Source organism: Drosophila busckii, chromosome 3L, assembly GCF_011750605.1.
Source record: "Drosophila busckii strain San Diego stock center, stock number 13000-0081.31 chromosome 3L, ASM1175060v1, whole genome shotgun sequence".
Taxonomy (NCBI): domain Eukaryota; kingdom Metazoa; phylum Arthropoda; class Insecta; order Diptera; family Drosophilidae; genus Drosophila; species Drosophila busckii.
Genome location: NC_046606.1, coordinates 14,861,409 through 14,880,036, shown reverse-complemented (window position 1 = coordinate 14,880,036; position 18,628 = coordinate 14,861,409). Strand labels below are relative to the sequence as shown.

The 18,628-nt window shown below is 41.4% G+C and overlaps 2 protein-coding genes across 2 annotated transcripts; both read left to right on the top strand.

Annotated features, from left to right (window-relative positions):
* Window positions 1–675: 675 nt before the first annotated feature.
* LOC108597976 (uncharacterized protein CG32395) lies at window positions 676–2,966 on the top strand. The gene is made up of 3 exons (XM_017984593.2): window positions 676–866; window positions 1,964–2,735; window positions 2,796–2,966. The coding sequence occupies exons 1-3, from the start codon at window positions 676–678 to the stop codon at window positions 2,964–2,966; spliced, it is 1,134 nt and encodes a 377-aa protein (XP_017840082.2).
* Window positions 2,967–3,310: 344 nt separating this feature from the next.
* Window positions 3,311–4,626, top strand: LOC108599037 (eukaryotic translation initiation factor 4E1). Its single transcript, XM_017985817.2, has 4 exons — window positions 3,311–3,859; window positions 3,916–4,015; window positions 4,098–4,185; window positions 4,247–4,626. Exons 1-4 carry the CDS (start codon window positions 3,480–3,482, stop codon window positions 4,405–4,407), a joined length of 729 nt encoding a protein of 242 aa, XP_017841306.1. The 5' UTR covers window positions 3,311–3,479; the 3' UTR covers window positions 4,408–4,626.
* Window positions 4,627–18,628: the final 14,002 nt, after the last annotated feature.

Here is an 18,628-nt window from a genome sequence, read left to right as displayed (position 1 = left end):
CTGATGACTGCCTGGCCTTATGCCTATAATCAACTAGAACAGCAATAGTTTAACCTGAACTCGACCTCAATGCAGACTCGGAAGTTTTATCATCTTGGTGTTTATTCTGTGCTGCGCTTGATACTTCTGTTGGCAAGTTTCGCGGCTCTGTGCGACATCGCCTATGTGCCTGGCGAGCGTCGTTTGAAGGCATCAAAGTGCTTGCAGGCTTATGCACTTATTATGATCACAACGATAACATTGTGTTTTGTGGTACTGTTGGGCGGACTTGCTTTTAAAGTGCGTACGTGTGGCCCATCCATCGTAATATTTATTATATTGCAAATCTCTTTGCGCATTTACATTTGCTACTATAATGCCAAATTTCGGTTACTGTTGCAAAAGATATTGCTGCTGCATGATCAACTGAGGCAAGTGCTTGGGCTGCATTATATATTCAATTGCAGGCACTTGGCATTAGTATTGGCGGTCCTTGTTAGTCTATTGCATATCATTGTTTTAAGCGTTATAACTCCGGGAGTTCTTCGTGTACTCGACAGCGATAGCGTCTTCTTGTGTTTTGGAATATTCTGGTTTTCTATAAGCCTGCTCTGCACCTATCAAATACTTATCAGCATTGAAGTGTGCCTAATTGTTGTACTAATAGCCTATTTTGAGGCACTGCAGCAGCGCACTATGGGCATCTCCAACAAAATCCAAGAAGTTTGGCACTCTCAGGCGCTGATTGGTGGCCAGCCTTATGCTCTAGTCGAGAACTTGCGCCACAACACTGCGGAGATTGTGCTGATGCACAAGAGAGTTTATGAAGTTCTCGAAGAGCTATTGCAACACTTTCGCTTCCAATGGCTTTGCAAGCTTTGCTTTTGGTATGTGATATTTTTGTGTACGCATCTTAGCTATGGTCAAGTTGTGATTTTGAGTACAACAGTCTTCTACTGTGCTATTTTTAATAGCTTGGCGGCAAAATCGAAAATCTCACGCAGTCTGTGGCATTTTCATTTAATCAATTATAATCGAGAACTTGAAGACGCAGTGAGTTCTAATGCTTATGCACTTAAATAGAATAATCTTAATTATTCAATACAGATCGATCATCTTTATTTCTTGGAAATCATTGAAGCTCCTAAAGTACAATTATATGGCCTTAAATTGGATATTAGTTTTATATATAAATGCATATCAATTAGTATGGTATTTTATCTATTTAAAAATAAATATTAATGTTCAAAATTCGAATTTGCATTACAGAGGAAACTCATAGCGATTGAAAGCACTAAACAATGAGTGCAAAGACTCTTGAAAACAGTAGGAATACGATTTCGTTCAACATTGTGCCGTTTAAAGTAACTAACTGGTATGCTAGTGTCTACAGCTCTACAGGCACGTCTGTCTAACTAGGTTAGCTTTGGCAATGGAGTTAGGTTGACCCGTGTCTAGCTCACATGCTAAACTATTAAAATAATGGTTGCAGCAACTCATATTGAAGACTTTCTGAAATAGTTCAGTGGCAGTGGGTCATGCCCTTTGGCGTTGTGGTCGTGGTTTTGAATTATGCGGCGGTAATAAGTTCAAAAGCATAAATTTCATTTATACGTCCACTCGTGTTAGCTATGCACATTGCCTAAGCCATTTTATTTGGGCGATTAATCTAAAGAAGTGCATAATCAATATAACCCATTGTAATACATGCTAGTCATTAATAGACTATTTCATATTTTGTATCACCTCAGTAATAATTATATAGTGACTCGATGAAGCCGTTGAATTTATTGAATCGAATCGCCTTATTTTTGCTTTGGTTCGTTCTATTGTTGGCACAAATCGCCGGATTATGTGATCTGGCTTATGACAGACGACGAAATCAACTATATCAATCCCAATATCTAAGAATCTATTGTATATTCTTGGTGATTCCAATTTCAATAATGTTTATAGCTCTTCTGTTCGCAAGCATCTATAACAGGAGGATAATCCAAGGACCCAATTTGGCATATGCCAGCTCGATAATGGCGATACGTATGATTGCGCTTCAGCGGTCTATATTGAACGGAGGATTAATGCGCCTGTCGAAGAATATGCAGCTGATATTGCAGCAGCTGCAGCAGTTGGCCAAGCATTCAAATTTCTTTAGACTGCCGCACTTAATACTGCTGCTGACGGCACTGCAAAGTCTGTTGCGTGGAATTATTGCTGAGCAGGCTACTTTACTCGATTATTATGATTACGCGCCAATTTCGGCTAGTTATCGAGTGATATTGTTGTGCAGCTCATTCTACAATATTTGCACCTTTCAATTGCAGATTACGATAAGTGTTTGTTTAATTATCGTGCTGATCGCCTGCTACGATACACTACAGCAGTACACCAAACGCATATCAAATGATGTGCGCACGCTGCGTAATGCTCAGGTGCTGCAAGGTGGTCAGTTGCAAGTTCTGGTGCAACAGCTGCGTGGCATTACTGAAGATCTTATGACACTGCGCCATCATGTTTTTAACCAAGCGCGTCGGCTAATCAAACATTTTAGCTTCCATTGGTTGTATGCCATGATCTACTTTATCTTAATCTTCTACTGTTCGGGCAGCTTTAAGTATAGAGTCTATAATCAGGCTATAGTCCTGCTGAATATTACTTTCTACTGCACTACCTTTGGAATATTTTCTTGGAGGTCGCGACTATCGCGCAGCTTTTGGAATTTTCATTTGATTAACTACCATTCTGAGTTTGATCAAACCGTAAGTTATTACTCGTCTATAACCAAATACAAATTATGTTTAACTGCGACTTACTTACAGCTCGATAGACTCTTTTGTTTTGAAAAAATTGAGGCGCAGAATGTAAACATGTATGGCGTCAAATTGGATATGAGTTTCTTGTCTAAAGTTCTCTCAATCTGCATTTTGATTATTTATGCCGAGTCCCATGGTCTTCTCCGCTATCCGCAGTATGAGATTTCTTTTGTTTAAATTTGAGATAACGCTTTAAAGCACTGATACACATATCAATCTAAAACTTGTGATTAACAAATAGCGCCAACACGTATATGCTTATAATAATGTTAATAAAATATGCAAAAAAAACAAATTTTTTTTATAATTCATTGCAAATATTTGCAATTATATGGGTTCTGATAGGAAGCAACGCTTTGCTTTTTCCTTTCTATTTGTAATAGCCATCAAGTGAAATTTACTCACCGTCCGCAGCTTTTAAATGAAAATAGTTTGATTATTAATCAATAATTAATATTTTAATTGAATGGGCTACGTTGATTTAACTGTCAGATGTCAGTTGTGCACTGAGTTATGTCAGCTTTGAGTTGAGTCAAACACATTTCTCATGTTGTATCGCATCAATGTAGTTAGAAGTGAGCTGAAATTACTAAAAACGTCCAGAGGTCGTCGGGTTTCAACCAGTTTTACACAACCAATAGACGCGTTTAAATTAATCCTCAACGTAACACAATAAACATTTCAATAAGCATGCTCTTAGTTAAACAGAATAGCTTCACCATGCTGGACAGTGACTCGGAGGCGCACACAGACTCTAGCCAGGATCTGAAACTAGATAATAACAAGCAGCAGCAGCATCAGCAGCACCAGCAGCAGCACCAGCAGCAGCAGCCACTGCAGCTGGTCAGTGGCAACAATCAGCTTGTTGAGCTACCCTTGAAGCATCCATTGGAGCACACATGGACGCTGTGGTACTTGGAGAACGATCGCAGCAAGAGCTGGGAGGATATGCAGAATGAGATAACTAGCTTTGATATGGTCGAGGATTTCTGGAGTCTTTACAATCACATCAAGCCGCCGTCCGAGCTTAAGATTGGCAGCGATTACTCATTGTTCAAGAAAGACATACAGTAGGTCGGCTGCACAATTTAAGTAATAAGCTGAATGTGTTTTGTTTCTATTGCAGGCCCATGTGGGAGGATGAGGCCAATAAGCATGGCGGACGCTGGGTCATCAGCATTCAACGCTGCAGCAAGCTGGAGCTGGACAAGCTCTGGCTCGATGTGGTAAGTTGGCACGTCCATTGCCTGTCATATCAAGCGCTCACACCGCATCCCTCCCATCCCCATCCCTTTCCCTTGCATACAGCTGCTAATACTGATTGGTGAGGCTGTTCAACACACTGAGGAAATCTGCGGCGCTGTCATCAACTTGCGCAGCAAGAGCAACAAAATTTGTAAGTAGACCGTTCGGTAGCAATCTATGCCTAGTGCCAAGTGCCTCCCACGCCTTTGCAGCGATTTGGACCGCCAATGGGCACAACGACGTGGCCGTCATGGAGATTGGTCACAAGCTGCGTAAGCTGCTCGGCCTGCCGCCGCACAATCTGCAGTACCAGCTGCACAAGGACTCGATGAGCAAGCAGGGCTCGCTGGTGAAAGCGGCTTACATATTGTAAGCCCATCTGCGCTCCTTATATACATACATACATATATGTTCATACATGTGTGTGTGTGTCTCTGTCTATGTATGTGATATTTTTTTGCCATAACAGCAGCTGCTTACCGTTCTACTGCTCACCACCACGCATCCATTCATCTATACACAACAACAACAACAAGAACAACACAATTCTCGGTGCAGCTGTTGCTGTTGTGCGCGTGTATTCCAAAAATCCTAAAAAAAAATAAAGACAATATGAAGTAAAAAATACGAAAATCGCGTATACGACTTAATTATACTGGGCAGTGGCACTCGAGCTGAACTTTAAGCTAAATGTTATGCAAACATATGCCGCACTTGAGTGCAAATAAATGCTTTATATACTATATATATTTTTGTGTGTGTGTGTGTGTGTGTGTGTGAGTGCGATGAGTGCTTAGGGCATTTGTGCAAAGTGGCCACACAGTGGCTGCGAAAGATAAACGCCCCACTTGGCGCTTGGCTAACCAAGCGAAAATAGCGCAAGACAAAAGGGTCAACAACTGTAGTGTGCTAGTCTAACTGTAACTGCAACTGTAGCTGTAGCTGTAGCTGTAACTGTGACTGTGACTGCGATTGCGAAACGGCGAACTGCAGTTGGCAGCTAGTGCCCGTAAATTGCAACAATTGCATTTTGATGAAAGAACGCATTAAAATTCAAATACTACACACATATAAAAGCCGTGAGCTAGCGAGCGAGCGAGCGACCTACCTAGTGGCTGGCCATCAAGGCGTATGCGTGATATGCACTTTGCAGCATTTCAATCAGCATGCACGTGTCGCTGGCAAAACGACTTCATTACGCTTATGAGCGCACTAGCTTTAAGCTGACGCTTGTTGTGGGTAGCCCCTGTCTATGGCGGATTGGGGGAAAACAGACGGCGAACTGTTAAACCGAAACCGCAGCAAAACCGCACACGTACCAACTGGCATGCACCTTTGACATATTGCCTCCACACACACAGAGAGAGACACACACACACAGACTCCTTCTGGCTGTCAGCTGGCCAGGTAGTGTGTCGCATGTAGCGCAGTGTAGCTGCAACCGCAAACTTTTTGCCTTTGGATGAAAATTTACAAATTAGTTGCTGGAAACGTGACAGTGCCACAGTTGCCGTTGCCGTTGCCGTTGCGCTTTGCGTGTGCTGCGCACTTTTATGTTGCAACAACAACTTTGGCAACTTAATTAGTAAATATAAACGTCTGATAAGACTCGCATCGATTGCCGTCATAAATTTCTTGTCTTGGCACGCGAGTCTCGCACTTTAATTTATGGGCCAAGCAGTCAATATTTGTAATTCAATTTGCAGGCGTGAGCAGCTGTTAAATGTTTGTGTTTGCCGCTCTGAAATTTAAATGCAACTGCTGCTAACGAATCAGCTCTAATTGCATATACTCGCTCTCTCTCTCTCTCTCTCTCTCTGGCCGTCTTTATTCTTTCGTGCTATATTGCTTATACAAACACACATATATCAACACTTTTCATGCACTCAGCACAAAAAGCCATTTATAGCTTCAGTTTGAGCTTTGGTTTTATTGCCACAGCAGCTGACCAAGGTCCTGCTTCGCTGCCGTTGCCAAAGTCCTGCTTGTACTCCCTCGCATGTATGTTGTCTAACCTTTGTTTATTCTGTGCATTGTTGTGACTCGCGTTGCCGCTGCCTCGACTTGTTTCTATATACATATTACTTTATTCTTTTTTGGGCAAGCACACAACGCAACACAACATAAAAATAAATTGCACTTCTGACACTTGAATACAGTCGGCTAAGCGAGCGAGCGTGCGAGCGAGACAGAGAGCGTAACAACGACGAGTGGTTGGGTGGTGGGGCGGCTTGTGTAGCGACACATGATTAAGTGGAGTTTGTGGTGCGCTTTGCGCTTTGGGGAGTACGCATGTAAATCTATTTCAGTCTACATTATCGTCGTCCAGTTGAAGCTTAACTTTTATCATATAATAAAATGTAATTTTCCAACTCGTAATTCTCTGGTAATTAGAATTTATAGCAAACTTAATCGTTTTTGGCAGGCGCCAAGCCAAGCCAACACACACACAACATTATACTAGATACTAGCTCATATTTTGTGTGTGTCTGGCAGCTCGCATTTCATTTATTTGTTTTTCACAGAATTTCATTAGTTGCAATGTTATTGCCACATTTCTGTTGCAATACTTATTAGTCGAGCTTGTAGCTTGTAGCTTGTAGGGCTTGTTGTGTAGTCAAACACACCTTTGCATTAACACTAAAACCGCATGAAATGCCGAGCGTTTGAATTGAAATATTAATAAACAAATTCCATTCGTGCAACTCCAAAGCATTTTGCTCTTCACAAATTTTTATTACGAATTAATAGGAATTTATGACGCCAAGCTACAAACCAACAAACGAAACGTAGGCAAGGAATGGCAGCGCTACAAACCGCAAAAGCTGCCAAATGCTTTAGAGGCAGCTTTATATACATATACATATATAGATATATATATATATATTTTTGAATTTACCTTAGAATGTGCAATGTTGGAGCGTGTAGTGGGGCCTGTGCTTGAGATATTTGTCTACAAATATTATTGCTATTCGAAATTTGTAGTAGCTGCTTCGTTGCTTCGCCCTTGGGCTACACAGAAATTCTTTGTGCGCCAAATATGCAAGCAGCAATGCCCAGCTCCCACTAAGAAGAGCAAACGGAAAAAAATAGGAACAGGCCTTTGCAGCATGTTTGCCTGCTGTTCTCTGTGTTTGTGTGTGTGTGTGTGTGTACAATACATATATTGCTTAATATTTGGCTTCATAAATATGTAAATATGCCAACGCGCGTCTAGAAAAGCGCACAAAAAAAAAAAATAACAAAGAAAACAAAAAGAAATCTTTGAAGCAAGTCCAAAGCAATTTCAGTTGTGTTTGTGTTAAAGCAAACTATAAAAGCACAAATAGCAAAGCAACCGCAGCAACACAACGGGATATTAAGCAGCAAGTTGAACGCTTAGATTTTCAGCAGCGCAGCAAAGTGCGAAAGAGAGCGCGCGTAGCTCGAACTTAATGAAATAAAACACTCGCACTCGCATTCGCACTCACGCACTCGCCCACTCTGTGTGCTATGTTTGACCTAAAGCTGAAGCTAAAACCTAAACGTAAACGTAAATGTAAACCTTCGCATAAGAAGTCAGTCATGAAAAGCGTACGTGAGCAATTGAAAAAGTCGCAAACAGCTTTATTATACAAGAGCGTGGTGAGCAGCGAGAGCAGCGCAGCCACATCAAAATGCTACGGTTGCGATATAGCGTAATAAGATTCTATGTAGATGGTCGTCAGCGTAAGAGAGGGAGAGGAGAGAGGGCTACACATTTATACCCATTACTCATACGCCGCGTCATTGTGGCCGCCGTCAGATAAAGACCAGCGGCAGTCGGCTAAAGACAAAGCGCGCACCGCAGGACAACAGCCAACGGGGATTCGCACACTCGCAATCCACATAATAGCGGTGTGTTGGTGTGTGTGTGCGTGTGTGTTGGCGGTATTTAGGTATTTTAAACATGTGCCCGCCAGCTAATGCATAGTTTATGGCCGCCATTGCCCAAAAGTGTTGGTCAAATATGGTTGGGCATAACACACACAGCTTGGGGGCTTTATTTAAATACATGAGCTTGCAATATTCGGCCTTTGCCTTGTAATAGAATTTGCTTTAAAAGTTATAAAACTCTTGCTCGCCCGTTTTAATTTCACACACAATCAATTTGTATTTATTAGCTTATTATAAACATTTTCAAGTCTTTCTCTCTATCTCTGCTCTCTCTCTCTCTCTCGCTCCCTCTCTGTTTAACAGTCGCCGCACGTGTGCCAACGTATACTTAATTTGTTTAGTCAACGAAGCAAATCATTGACCAAAAAAAACCCTCAGCGCCTATCAGGCCTATGCTGCCCGAACGTGCGCAAACGAGCCAGAGATTTATGTGCAGCTCAGCTCAGTGGCTAATGCTGGACAAATTTTCAAGCAGAGCGCCATCGAAACTACAAAGTGCACTAATTTGAGGTGTTGAAAGGGTTTTGCCTGCGGCATAACCGCAGGGCTTTGATGTGCCCTCAAGGGTTAGCTGCTGCTGTTAGCTGTTTGCTGTTGGCAGTTGGCAAGGTAGCATAATCAAATCAACGGTCAGTTTGGCGAAACCCACAAGCAGCAAAAAGGGTACATTTGTTTATTTGTTTGCTTGTTTGTAGCCCAAGAAAAAAGAAACATAAGCTTCAAGCACATTAGACATGCTAGGCACATACAACTTGCAAAAGTGTTCGGCTTAAGAGCAGCCAGACAACTCGAGAGCTAAACTCGAAAGTTGCTGCCGTTGCTTATTAACTGTCGCTTGGCATAATTTAAATATTTAGTACTCGACTGTCAGCTTGCTTTGCGCATATATTTTTAATAAGCATGCAAATGACAAATACACAAAATGCCTAAATACGCCGCGCTCAGTGCTGGTTGTGGCAGGTGTCACTGGCATTTGCTTTATAAGCTTTTTTTTCTTTTCTTGGTGTCTGCGTCTAGACAACTTAAGAGATTCATAAGCGCTGCTTTACTTGGCGCCAGCTTTAGCTTGGCAGAAATACAAATACAACTATTAATTTATAAATGACTAGCTTATTAAGTTCTCTTCTCTTGGAATTCCTCAACACTAGGTTAAGTTATAGTTTGAGTAATGCAACGTTATTTATCAATTTATTTATTTAATGTCACGAAATTAACTGTCGACGGTAAAAGAAAATAAATACAAAACAATTGTGTTATTGTTATTGAAAAAGTAAAAGAAAAGATAAAGAATAAATCCAAATACCTATGCACACCTAGATTAATGCTAATTAATAACAGTTAATTAAGATAATACACTGCTTAAGTTTCTAAGTCTTAGTGTTATAAACAGAATAAATTCTGTTACAATCCGCATAGAGAACTCGGAGAGATGCATGAAAGATAAAATAATTTCAATCAAACAGTGGATTTTTTTAATTAAAAACAAATATATGGACTATCTGTTATATGTGATGAATTGTCTTGGCCTATGTCATCCTAATACTTTTATATGCGATATTTAATTGGGTAATAATAAGTAGTGAAGTGAGTCGAAGTTGATAGCTTACTTACTGGTTACACCTTGAGCCGTTATTTGCTCATTGTTCATTATATTTTTGCTACTTGTGCAGCAGATAACAAAGCACGGAACATATATATTTTCAAAGTATTATCTATTTGCCACTTTTTCTTTTTTATATGACTCTATGCTGCACAATTTAGTTTTGGTTGCTGTTGCTGCTGCGTGGGAAATTGAATTTGTTGTACTTCAGCGCGAACAGCAAAATATATGTATCTATATGCGTTGCTGATTATGATGCGATACGACTGCTGCTTTTGCTGTGGCTGTTGCTGGCAATAAAGTGTCTGCAATGTGCGTCATAGCAACGGCAAACCAATAATGCTTGATGCTAAAATTTTGGTCGTGTGTGTGTGCGTGTGTGTGACCAGCAAGCTTGCAAAGCCGTTCGCGCTGTAAGAATGCAGCCGAATTGTATTAACTTAATTACACTGCTGGTTGCCAGTGCATGCATTATTATTTGTTGCTCAGCTACGCATGCCTTTGGCTTTCGTACACTCATGTGTGATTGTGTGTGTGGCTGTTTTACTTAAGCTAAAAGCTTTTGTGTATAAATTTTAATTAAAATGCAACATTTAAATTGCCCAGGCAATGGCGGACTTGACCCCACAGTCGCTTGCCTCAGCACAATATTTGCACGGCAGCCAACAGCAACAGCAGTCGACAGTCGACAGCAGCAGCAGCAGGAGACTTTTTTGCGCCATGCGTGTTAAGTTGTAGTTAAAGCAGACGACACATAAACCAGTGTTAAGCTCAAATTAATGGCATTAATTTATGCACAGGCCAGCACACTCATACTCATGCTCACGGTCATGTAATGTGCGCCCCCGCGCGTTGTGGTTTTAATAACTTAACAAAAATGTATTGCCTACTTTACAGCGCCCGCTAATTTGTATTTAGTAATTGAAAATGCGACGGCCACTTGAACAGCGTCAGCGTCAACGTCAACGTCGACGTCGACGTCAGCAGCCATCGACAGCGAGTGTAACAAAACGTGGCGCACTATAATCAGCACTACTTAAAGCCAATTAGCCGCAAATATGCCCGGTGAGGCTCTGCCTCATGCTCTGCTAGTTGCCAACAGCTCTTAGCCAGCAAACCGCACACCCTTCGCCCTCTCCCCCCGCTTTCTCTCCTTCACTCTCTTTTACGGCTGCTTTTGTTGCGCTCTGTCAATGGGGCATGAAGCGCGTCCGTTCGCATTTTGTTCGTGCCACGCCCTTTTGGGCACGTTTTGCGGTTGGCATTGGCGATTTTCGTGATATGGCTGCAACTGCTGCAACACTCTCTGAATGAATGTATGTGTGTGTGTGTCTGTGTGCCACTGTGTGTAAATAATTGGCAACATTTGTGCTGGGCAAACACAGACACACACACACACACACAGACACGTGCAGTCAACGCCCATATTGCGATCCGCTGAACAGCGCTGAAAAGCGCACAACAAAATGAATTTTGCAAACTCGCAAAAGGTGTTGACAATTATTTGCATAACAAAGCGCCCAGCCATAACCAAACAAAGTCCCAAAATATTGTGCACAATTTGTAAAGTTGGCACTTTAAGTTAAAGCTGCACACGCCGAAATTCATACAGGAAAACCAACTACCAAGAATTGTCAGAGCTCGAGCCTGAGCTGCCTACGAAATTCATAGAACTACCACAAGTTTTGCTTGAAGTTCGTTTTGGCTAAACCGCAAACAAAGGCACAGGCGCTCTATTTTAAGCACTGCCAAATGAATGCCTGATGCGCATACGTTCAAGCAGGTGTTAGATATGCCGCAAAGAGCCAGCAAACACTGATTAAGGACACCCCAAGGACCGCAAAAGTAAAAATAGCTACAGCAAGCGCCTGACGCTGCTGAGAGTTGTGGCAGATTAATGGCATGTTGCGTTAAGTGAATCATTTTGTATACATTGGCTACAGTTACAACAAAAAGTTTGTGAACCAAATTCGAGGCTGCTGCTGCTGCCGCCGCCATGCGTGAGAATATTTACGAGCCGAGGCATTGGCATCACTTGAAAAGTTTCTGTTATCTGTTAATTACATAATAAACTTATAAGCTTAGTCAATCAAAGCTGGCCACGCGCATATACAGAGAGACAACGAGACTGAGAGCGCGCCAGAAATTAGCAAATAAATTGCAGCCATATGTTAAAGTAGAATTTATTTTTGTAGACAAGTTTTGCTTTTAGCAACGCTGAGATTTACTTTCGCTGAGACAGCAGTTCAAAGCGAGCGGGCTGGGAGAGAGAGAGTGTGTGAGAGAGATAGATAGAGCTTACAATTTGGCTTACACAAATGGCAATTTCGGTGCACAAAACTATCAGGCAACACCTAGGATAGGTGACTGGCTGGCTGGCTGACTGGCTGGCGTCGCGTCGCCAACGTCTTGCCACAGCTTGTCGCACGTTTATGGCCCCAACGAAATTTTTGAGTAACAACTTTGCTGCGTGATACGAATGCCGAGCACGAGCCACTTATAAAATGTTCTTAAGGCTGGCTTCACGTTTTGGGCGTGTTGTGATCAGCGCGTCTCATGATGATGATGACACAAATTGAAGCTGCTCCAAAGGCTTACCGCTTGCGTCATGCCGACATTCTGTCATGCCGCCAATAAAAAGGTGATAGCCATTTTGGTAGCTACGCAATTTTAAAGCCGAAAATTGCTGCAAATTGAGTAGTGGTAATAGTTAGTTAAAAACTGAGCACCAAACTCATTTATCAGCAGCATAGCAGCGGTTGAACCATCATTGCAAGCAAACTGATGTTGACAAATTTCTTAACGTTTGCCAAACACTTGACGTATTCACATATTTGAACAGCCAATGCGAACAGCGAGCGAGCGAGCCCTAACCCTAACACCTTGCTGACAAAGGGCTCAAATCTGTCACATTCAAAACACGTGAGCGCACATCATTTATATTGTGGGCTTTTCTTTGGCTGCTGCTGCTGCTGCAAACTGTTGTAAATGGTTTTTTATTAGCCTTTGCCTAGGTGAAGGCTTTTATTTGCTGCGTGTCGAACGCAATTGGAATATACAATATACAATCTATATGTTGTGTTAACTTTTATTTTGGTTTTCTATATTCGAAAATGCAAATTTTCATACACAAAATAAAACGCATGCATTCGTTTTATATTTATTTATTTATTTACTTATTTTTTGAAGCAAACAAATTGGCTTTGATAAAACAAATTACGGTGAAGCATTGAAGCATTGAAGCGCGCAAATTGTTTAGGCCAACAGCAGCTTGCTGATTGAAGCTGTCATGTGCTCAATATGCCAAAATCGAAAATTATTAGTTAGTAAAGTCATTTCACCAGCTCACAACAGTTGGGTGTGTGTGTATTACTATTAATAAGCGAGCGGTTGAGCGGTCGAGCTGCATAGCCATGATCTTTATGCCAAAGCGCTTACTTGCGATACACTTCAAGCCACTTAACGTGACTCAGCAAAGCGAATCTCATTAGCAGGCTTTAATTTTGAAAACACACTTAAGTACATGGCCATGCTCTTACCTTCCCTTCCACAGTCCTAATCAGCTTGAAAACAGCGCAAGAGAGAGAGAGAGAGGGAGGGAGAGATGGCAGTCAGGCTGCCTCATCAAGCTCGTCATCGTCATTTAGTAGTCTACTTAACTCGTCTGAGGATGCTCCGGGCAGAAGCAACAGCTTGAGCAGCCGTTTGAGTTTCCTTTTCTGGCACGCCAATGAGAATAAGCGAGCGACATTGCTGGCGACAGCATTTGTTGCTCAGTTGTTGCCCAGTTGTCTTCAAACTACCCACCCCCACCCCCACCTAACCCACACAGAGTCTTGTTGCTGCTCAGTTAATGACGCCAAGTTCACACAGGTACTGCTGCAGCCCGTGCTCTTTGACCGTAGCCCACTCGCAATCTGCTGGTAGTGACAGCGCACAAAAACTGGCGACACTCTAAGCCACAAACAGAGCAACATCAACAGCGCAGCCGCCCGCCCACAACAACCCAACCTGCGTACGCTATCTACCTCCAACAATTATGAACTGAAACTGAAAACGGCAATTAATTTGCCTCAATAGGTGCAGCTGACGATAAATACAAGAGAGTTTCTTTGTTTCTGCTGCTGCGGTTGAGTTTCAAATAGTTCAATGCTTTATTGGGATAGTAACTACTTTAACTTTCGCTTAGGTACTCCCATTTAAAATGCAATTATTCCTTTAGCAAGTGCGTACACATAACGATATTCTTTTTGAAGCGCTATTATATTCTGCATCGTGCTGAGATTGCTTTTACATTCGAATAGAGAACGAGCGACGTTAGGGACTCATCTACCACCAATATACAGAAAGTTCGAAACGAATGCATGTCTAAAAATGATGCTATGCATGATCAAAGAACAAACTATTATTTAGTCTAGAGCCAACCATTTTTTTTTTAATTTTTTTTTCAATATTAGCAGAGAATACAAATTATATTGAGGCATATAAAACAATTTCTCAAATAGTGAACTAGCAGTGTCTTTGCTGGCATTAATGTATCACACCTCATATAAGTATTCTAGACACGTTATCCAGATAACGTTAAAGTTGAATTTTATTCTTTTTATCCATTCGAACCTTAACGAATATTAATTGCCAATGCACTTCGTCTTGTCCCAAAATCGCCGTTCATGTACTTAATTTAAATTGACAACCCATCAATGCTCGGTTCCAGGCATCTGCTGGATTCTTTTGAAGAACATTTTTAACGCCTGTTGGTTGCTTGGCCACTTTCCAACACAATGGAAGTGCGCCGAAGTGATCCTCGTTCCCAAACCTGGAAAACCTGACCACAAGCTAACTTCATATCGACCGATCAGCCTGCTGCCAGCGCTCTCCAAGATCCTCGAAAGAGTATTCTTGAGACGAGTGCTGTCAATATTGGAGGAGGAGAACCTGATCCCGAACCACCAGTTCGGTTTCAGAGCCAATCATGGCACGCCGGAGCAGTGCCACAGACTCGCCGATCACATCGCACAGGCATTCGAATGCAAGCAGTACTCCGCTGCAGTATTTCTTGACGTGAAGCAGGCCTTCGACAGGGTCTGGCATGATGGGCTCCTACATAAAATAAAACTTTGGCTGCCCTCTCCATACTACGGATTCATCCGAGCCTACCTGGAGCATAGATTATTCTATGTTCGGGTTGGCGAGGACGAATCCAGTATACGCCCCGTAAGGGCTGGAGTGCCACAAGGCAGCGTCCTAGGGCCAGTCCTATACACCCTATATACTGCGGACATGCCGGTAGTTCAACAACATGGACTGCTGGCTGCGACGTTCGCGGACGACACGGCATTCCTGGCAACCGCCGAGTCACCAAATGAAACCGCGTATATGCTCCAGCGGCAAATGGAAAAACTGGAGGTATGGCTCAAACGCTGGGACATACAAGTAAACGCCTTAAAATCAGCGCACGTCACCTTTGCACTGCGCCATGGCGACTGCCCACCAGTTACTCTTTATGGCGACAACATTCCAGCGGCAAAATCATACAGGTACCTGGGCCTTACCTTCGACCGTAGGCTGACTTGGCGGGAACATGCCGTAAACAAGAGAAAACAGCTGAACAAGAAACTTGGCCAGCTCTACTGGCTTATTGGTACCAGGTCCAAATTGTCCATCAAAAACAAGCTGTTAGTTTACAAAGCCATACTTAAGCCAATCTGGACCTATGGTATCCAGATCTGGGGCACCACAAGCAGAAGCAACATCAAAACAATCCAAAGCTTCCAAAATAAAATACTAAGAACGTTGACTGGCGCCCCTTTCTACCTGCGTAACTCATGCCTGCACAGGGACCTTCAGATAGACTCAGTGGAGGAGACTGTACAGAAGTTGTCCACACGGCATGAAACAAGGCTCCATAACCACCAAAATGTACTGGCCATCCAACTGCTAGACAATAGCCAGCCCACAAGAAGGCTCAAAAAAAGGACACACATTCTAGACCTTCCATTCAGGCCCCGTTAGACCACCAACAAAACATACAGCCAAGTATGTAATAAAACATAGAGATAAGTAAGCTTAATAGTATATAGTAGTAGTAATACATAGAGCTAACTAAGCATAAGTAATCCCCCAAGCTTTGTCAACAAACTTAATAATTGGCCCAACGGCCAGATTTTAAATAAAGAACCCACTAAAAAAAAAAAAAAAAATATAACAAAATTTAAAGCTTGTTCGCATATGCTAGGTTGTTTGGTACTAAATTCTATTGGCGGCTTATTTAGCAAAAAACATGTGAGAAACATCAAAAGTCAAGCTCAAATGTTGAGAAACTAGTTTACGCTACCTCGAAAATTTGGCAAATGCCTAATACACAAAACTATTAATTTAAAAGTGAATTCATGATTTTGATTTTTTTTTTTATTAGTTATATTTGTTGCAATCTCTTTAGTAGGTTTACATTGGCAGACGGGCGGATTTTATGTACTCCGTTATGGAAGATTCAGCGGGTGACGTCTTGTAAGACGAAAATAACAAAATGACATTGTTGTATTTTTTTTACATCTTATGACCATTATTGACGGAAGAAGTCCTTTTCCGATTGAGCGTTTCGCATCCATTTGTAACTTGATGAATTAATCATAATCAGGCTCGGGCTCTGGCTCAGGTTCGGGTTCTGGTTCAGAATACTCAGCCGTACTTCCTATGGAGGCCATAGCCAGAACGAAGAGTGCAAAAAAGACAATATAGACACTGAAGAACTTCATATTTAATTTGGTCGTGTGTGTAGCGCGCTTGAAAACTGATAGACAACTATGAGTCTTGGCGAGCATATGCTTTAATCTTATACTAAATTCGAATTGCCACATCAAAAGTCAAGCTCAAATGTGGAGAAACTAGTTTAGGCTACCTGAAACAAATCGCAGGTGCTAAATACGAAAAACTACGAAACGAAATCTAAACATGAATTTAAATTTTACCAACTGGCATTGTTGTTGGAATTTATGGCACTTGTAGACCTGTTTGGACCTAGGTCTATAGATTGTGTGTGCAATGAATGAATGATCCATGTGACTAAAATAATATCAGCTTTATAGTTATAGCATTTTTATGCCAGTCATTAAATATGCGAAACAATCTACACACTCCATAAAGTCCGGAAAACGGACATGGCTTGTTTGTATCGCTTCAATTAAAGAATACTTTTAGCCTATTAAACCACAAAAACACGTTCTTAATATTGATCTTAATATATGAAACAGGTTGCTATGTTTTAAAAAAAAAACCGAGGGTGAGGGCTAAATCTTTATCTTACTCGTGATCGTAAGTAATCTTTGTTTGGCCGCATTAGACTTTTTGATTTACTTTGACTAGGGCCAATGACCTACACACGCACGCACTCACATATACACATATAAAAGCGTATGCGTCATAACGCGTTTCTATGGCTGGGCGGTATGAAAATTGTGATGCAAATACTTTCGAAGTTATTGGAATCAAGTATGATTAAGTCATGATTAATTGATTGACTTATTACAACATTTTCCATCTTTTATTTGTTTTTTTTGTTTTTGATTTTTTTCAGACTGCTTTTTGACGGGTCTTGATGGACATGGCTTTATCGACTTAGTTTGTCTAGCTTGAGACAAGCTAAGAAAATATTAAAAAATATGCTATTAGCCTGAAAAATGCAAAAATTTAATACACTCCTTTCAATTTTGTATACAAATGTCCAAGTATATTTTTTATATAGGAAGAAATCTGTTTATATCTCGCACATGCATACTGCTATATATATATATAGGCTTATCTATAAGTACTAAAGCTGCTCAAGAAATAAAGAAGCATATGTTAAGAGTTTGGTCCCGTTTCGTGTTTTTCGCTTAGGTCCTGATCTATCCTTTTTTGTGCTGCACTGCTTAGAATTTAATTTAATGTACATATATGTGCATAACTTTTGCTAAAATCTTTTTAGTAACTCTACCTTAACAGTTCGTATACATAGCGTTCTTTTTATGTTTTCATTGTCCTTTTTCCATATTAGGAGGGGTCAAAAGGCTCCGCGAGGCCCGCCTGAAGCGTTTCAGCACTTAATCTAATCATTGTCACGTATGCGCTCTGGGCAATATTTGCTTTATTCCAGGAAATTAATCATAAGCATATGATGTGAGCTGCAGTGTGCCACTCGTGAGCTGTGTGTGTGTGCTTACATTCATTTCCTGCGACAACGTGTGTCCTGTCAAAATTTTCCGGGAATGCCGGTTTTCGCCTGAGGCTGCAGCATTTTTCGACTGTCTTTGCTGCCCTGAGTCTTTAATTTCCGCTTGAGCACAATTTGAAAAGAAAATAAATAAATATTGAATATACATGCATAATTATTTAACATGGCAGCTATACAACTGACAGCTCATGTGTAAGAAAATTGTATTAGAGATTTAAATTTGGAAAGGCTCTCGATTGGGCAAATACTCGCAGATCCCAGCACGCTGCTTGACCCGCATAAGTCGTCGTCTTTTTAAGGCGAAGGTCAAGCGGCATTTTGCGCTTTGCTGTTTGCCTTTTGTTTCTTTTGCCTGCCAGCAAAAGTTTGTTTATTTTTTTCCACATTGCTCTGGCTCTGCTAGACTCCATGTATAAGTTAGTGAGCTTTAATGTTTTTTTAAACGCATCCACTTAGAACGTTTTAGCAGCGAGCGCTTTGATGTTGCTGCTTGCCTTGCACGAGTCCCTCAAAGCGTCAATTCTAAGGGTAATCGGTCGCAGAACTTTGTCCTCCAATAAACTACACAGTGGGCAACATAAGTTGAGCAGCAGCAGCACCAACGACAACAACAACAATAACAATGAAAAGCAAACTCAGCGTGCCGAGTTGAATGTTTTATTCTTTTAGCAGAAACATCAAACCATAATTTTATATTTATTCAAGTCAGCGCAGCACTTGGCTTTCAGTAATTAAAACAGTCTGTGCTAAGAGCTCAGCTCAATTGGCAATGGCAAGTGCTGCTAAGTGCTTTCACCTCGGTCTGGCCAAGCCGATTGCGGTTAACCGCATCTATTATTTGCATCAGCCATTGACACTAGTATACCCAGG

Excerpts from the sequence above, each read along its gene's own strand:
- LOC108597976 (XM_017984593.2), top strand. The coding sequence starts at position 676 with ATGGGCATCTCCAACAAAATCCAAGAAGTTTGGCACTCTCAGGCGCTG. Across the intron at positions 867-1,963 it reads CTTTGCAAGCTTTGCTTTTG|GAGGATAATCCAAGGACCCA; the intron begins GTATGTGATATT and ends CATCTATAACAG. Across the intron at positions 2,736-2,795 it reads ATTCTGAGTTTGATCAAACC|CTCGATAGACTCTTTTGTTT; the intron begins GTAAGTTATTAC and ends ACTTACTTACAG.
- LOC108599037 (XM_017985817.2), top strand. The coding sequence starts at position 3,480 with ATGCTCTTAGTTAAACAGAATAGCTTCACCATGCTGGACAGTGACTCG. Across the intron at positions 4,016-4,097 it reads ACAAGCTCTGGCTCGATGTG|CTGCTAATACTGATTGGTGA; the intron begins GTAAGTTGGCAC and ends CCTTGCATACAG. Across the intron at positions 4,186-4,246 it reads CAGCAAGAGCAACAAAATTT|CGATTTGGACCGCCAATGGG; the intron begins GTAAGTAGACCG and ends ACGCCTTTGCAG.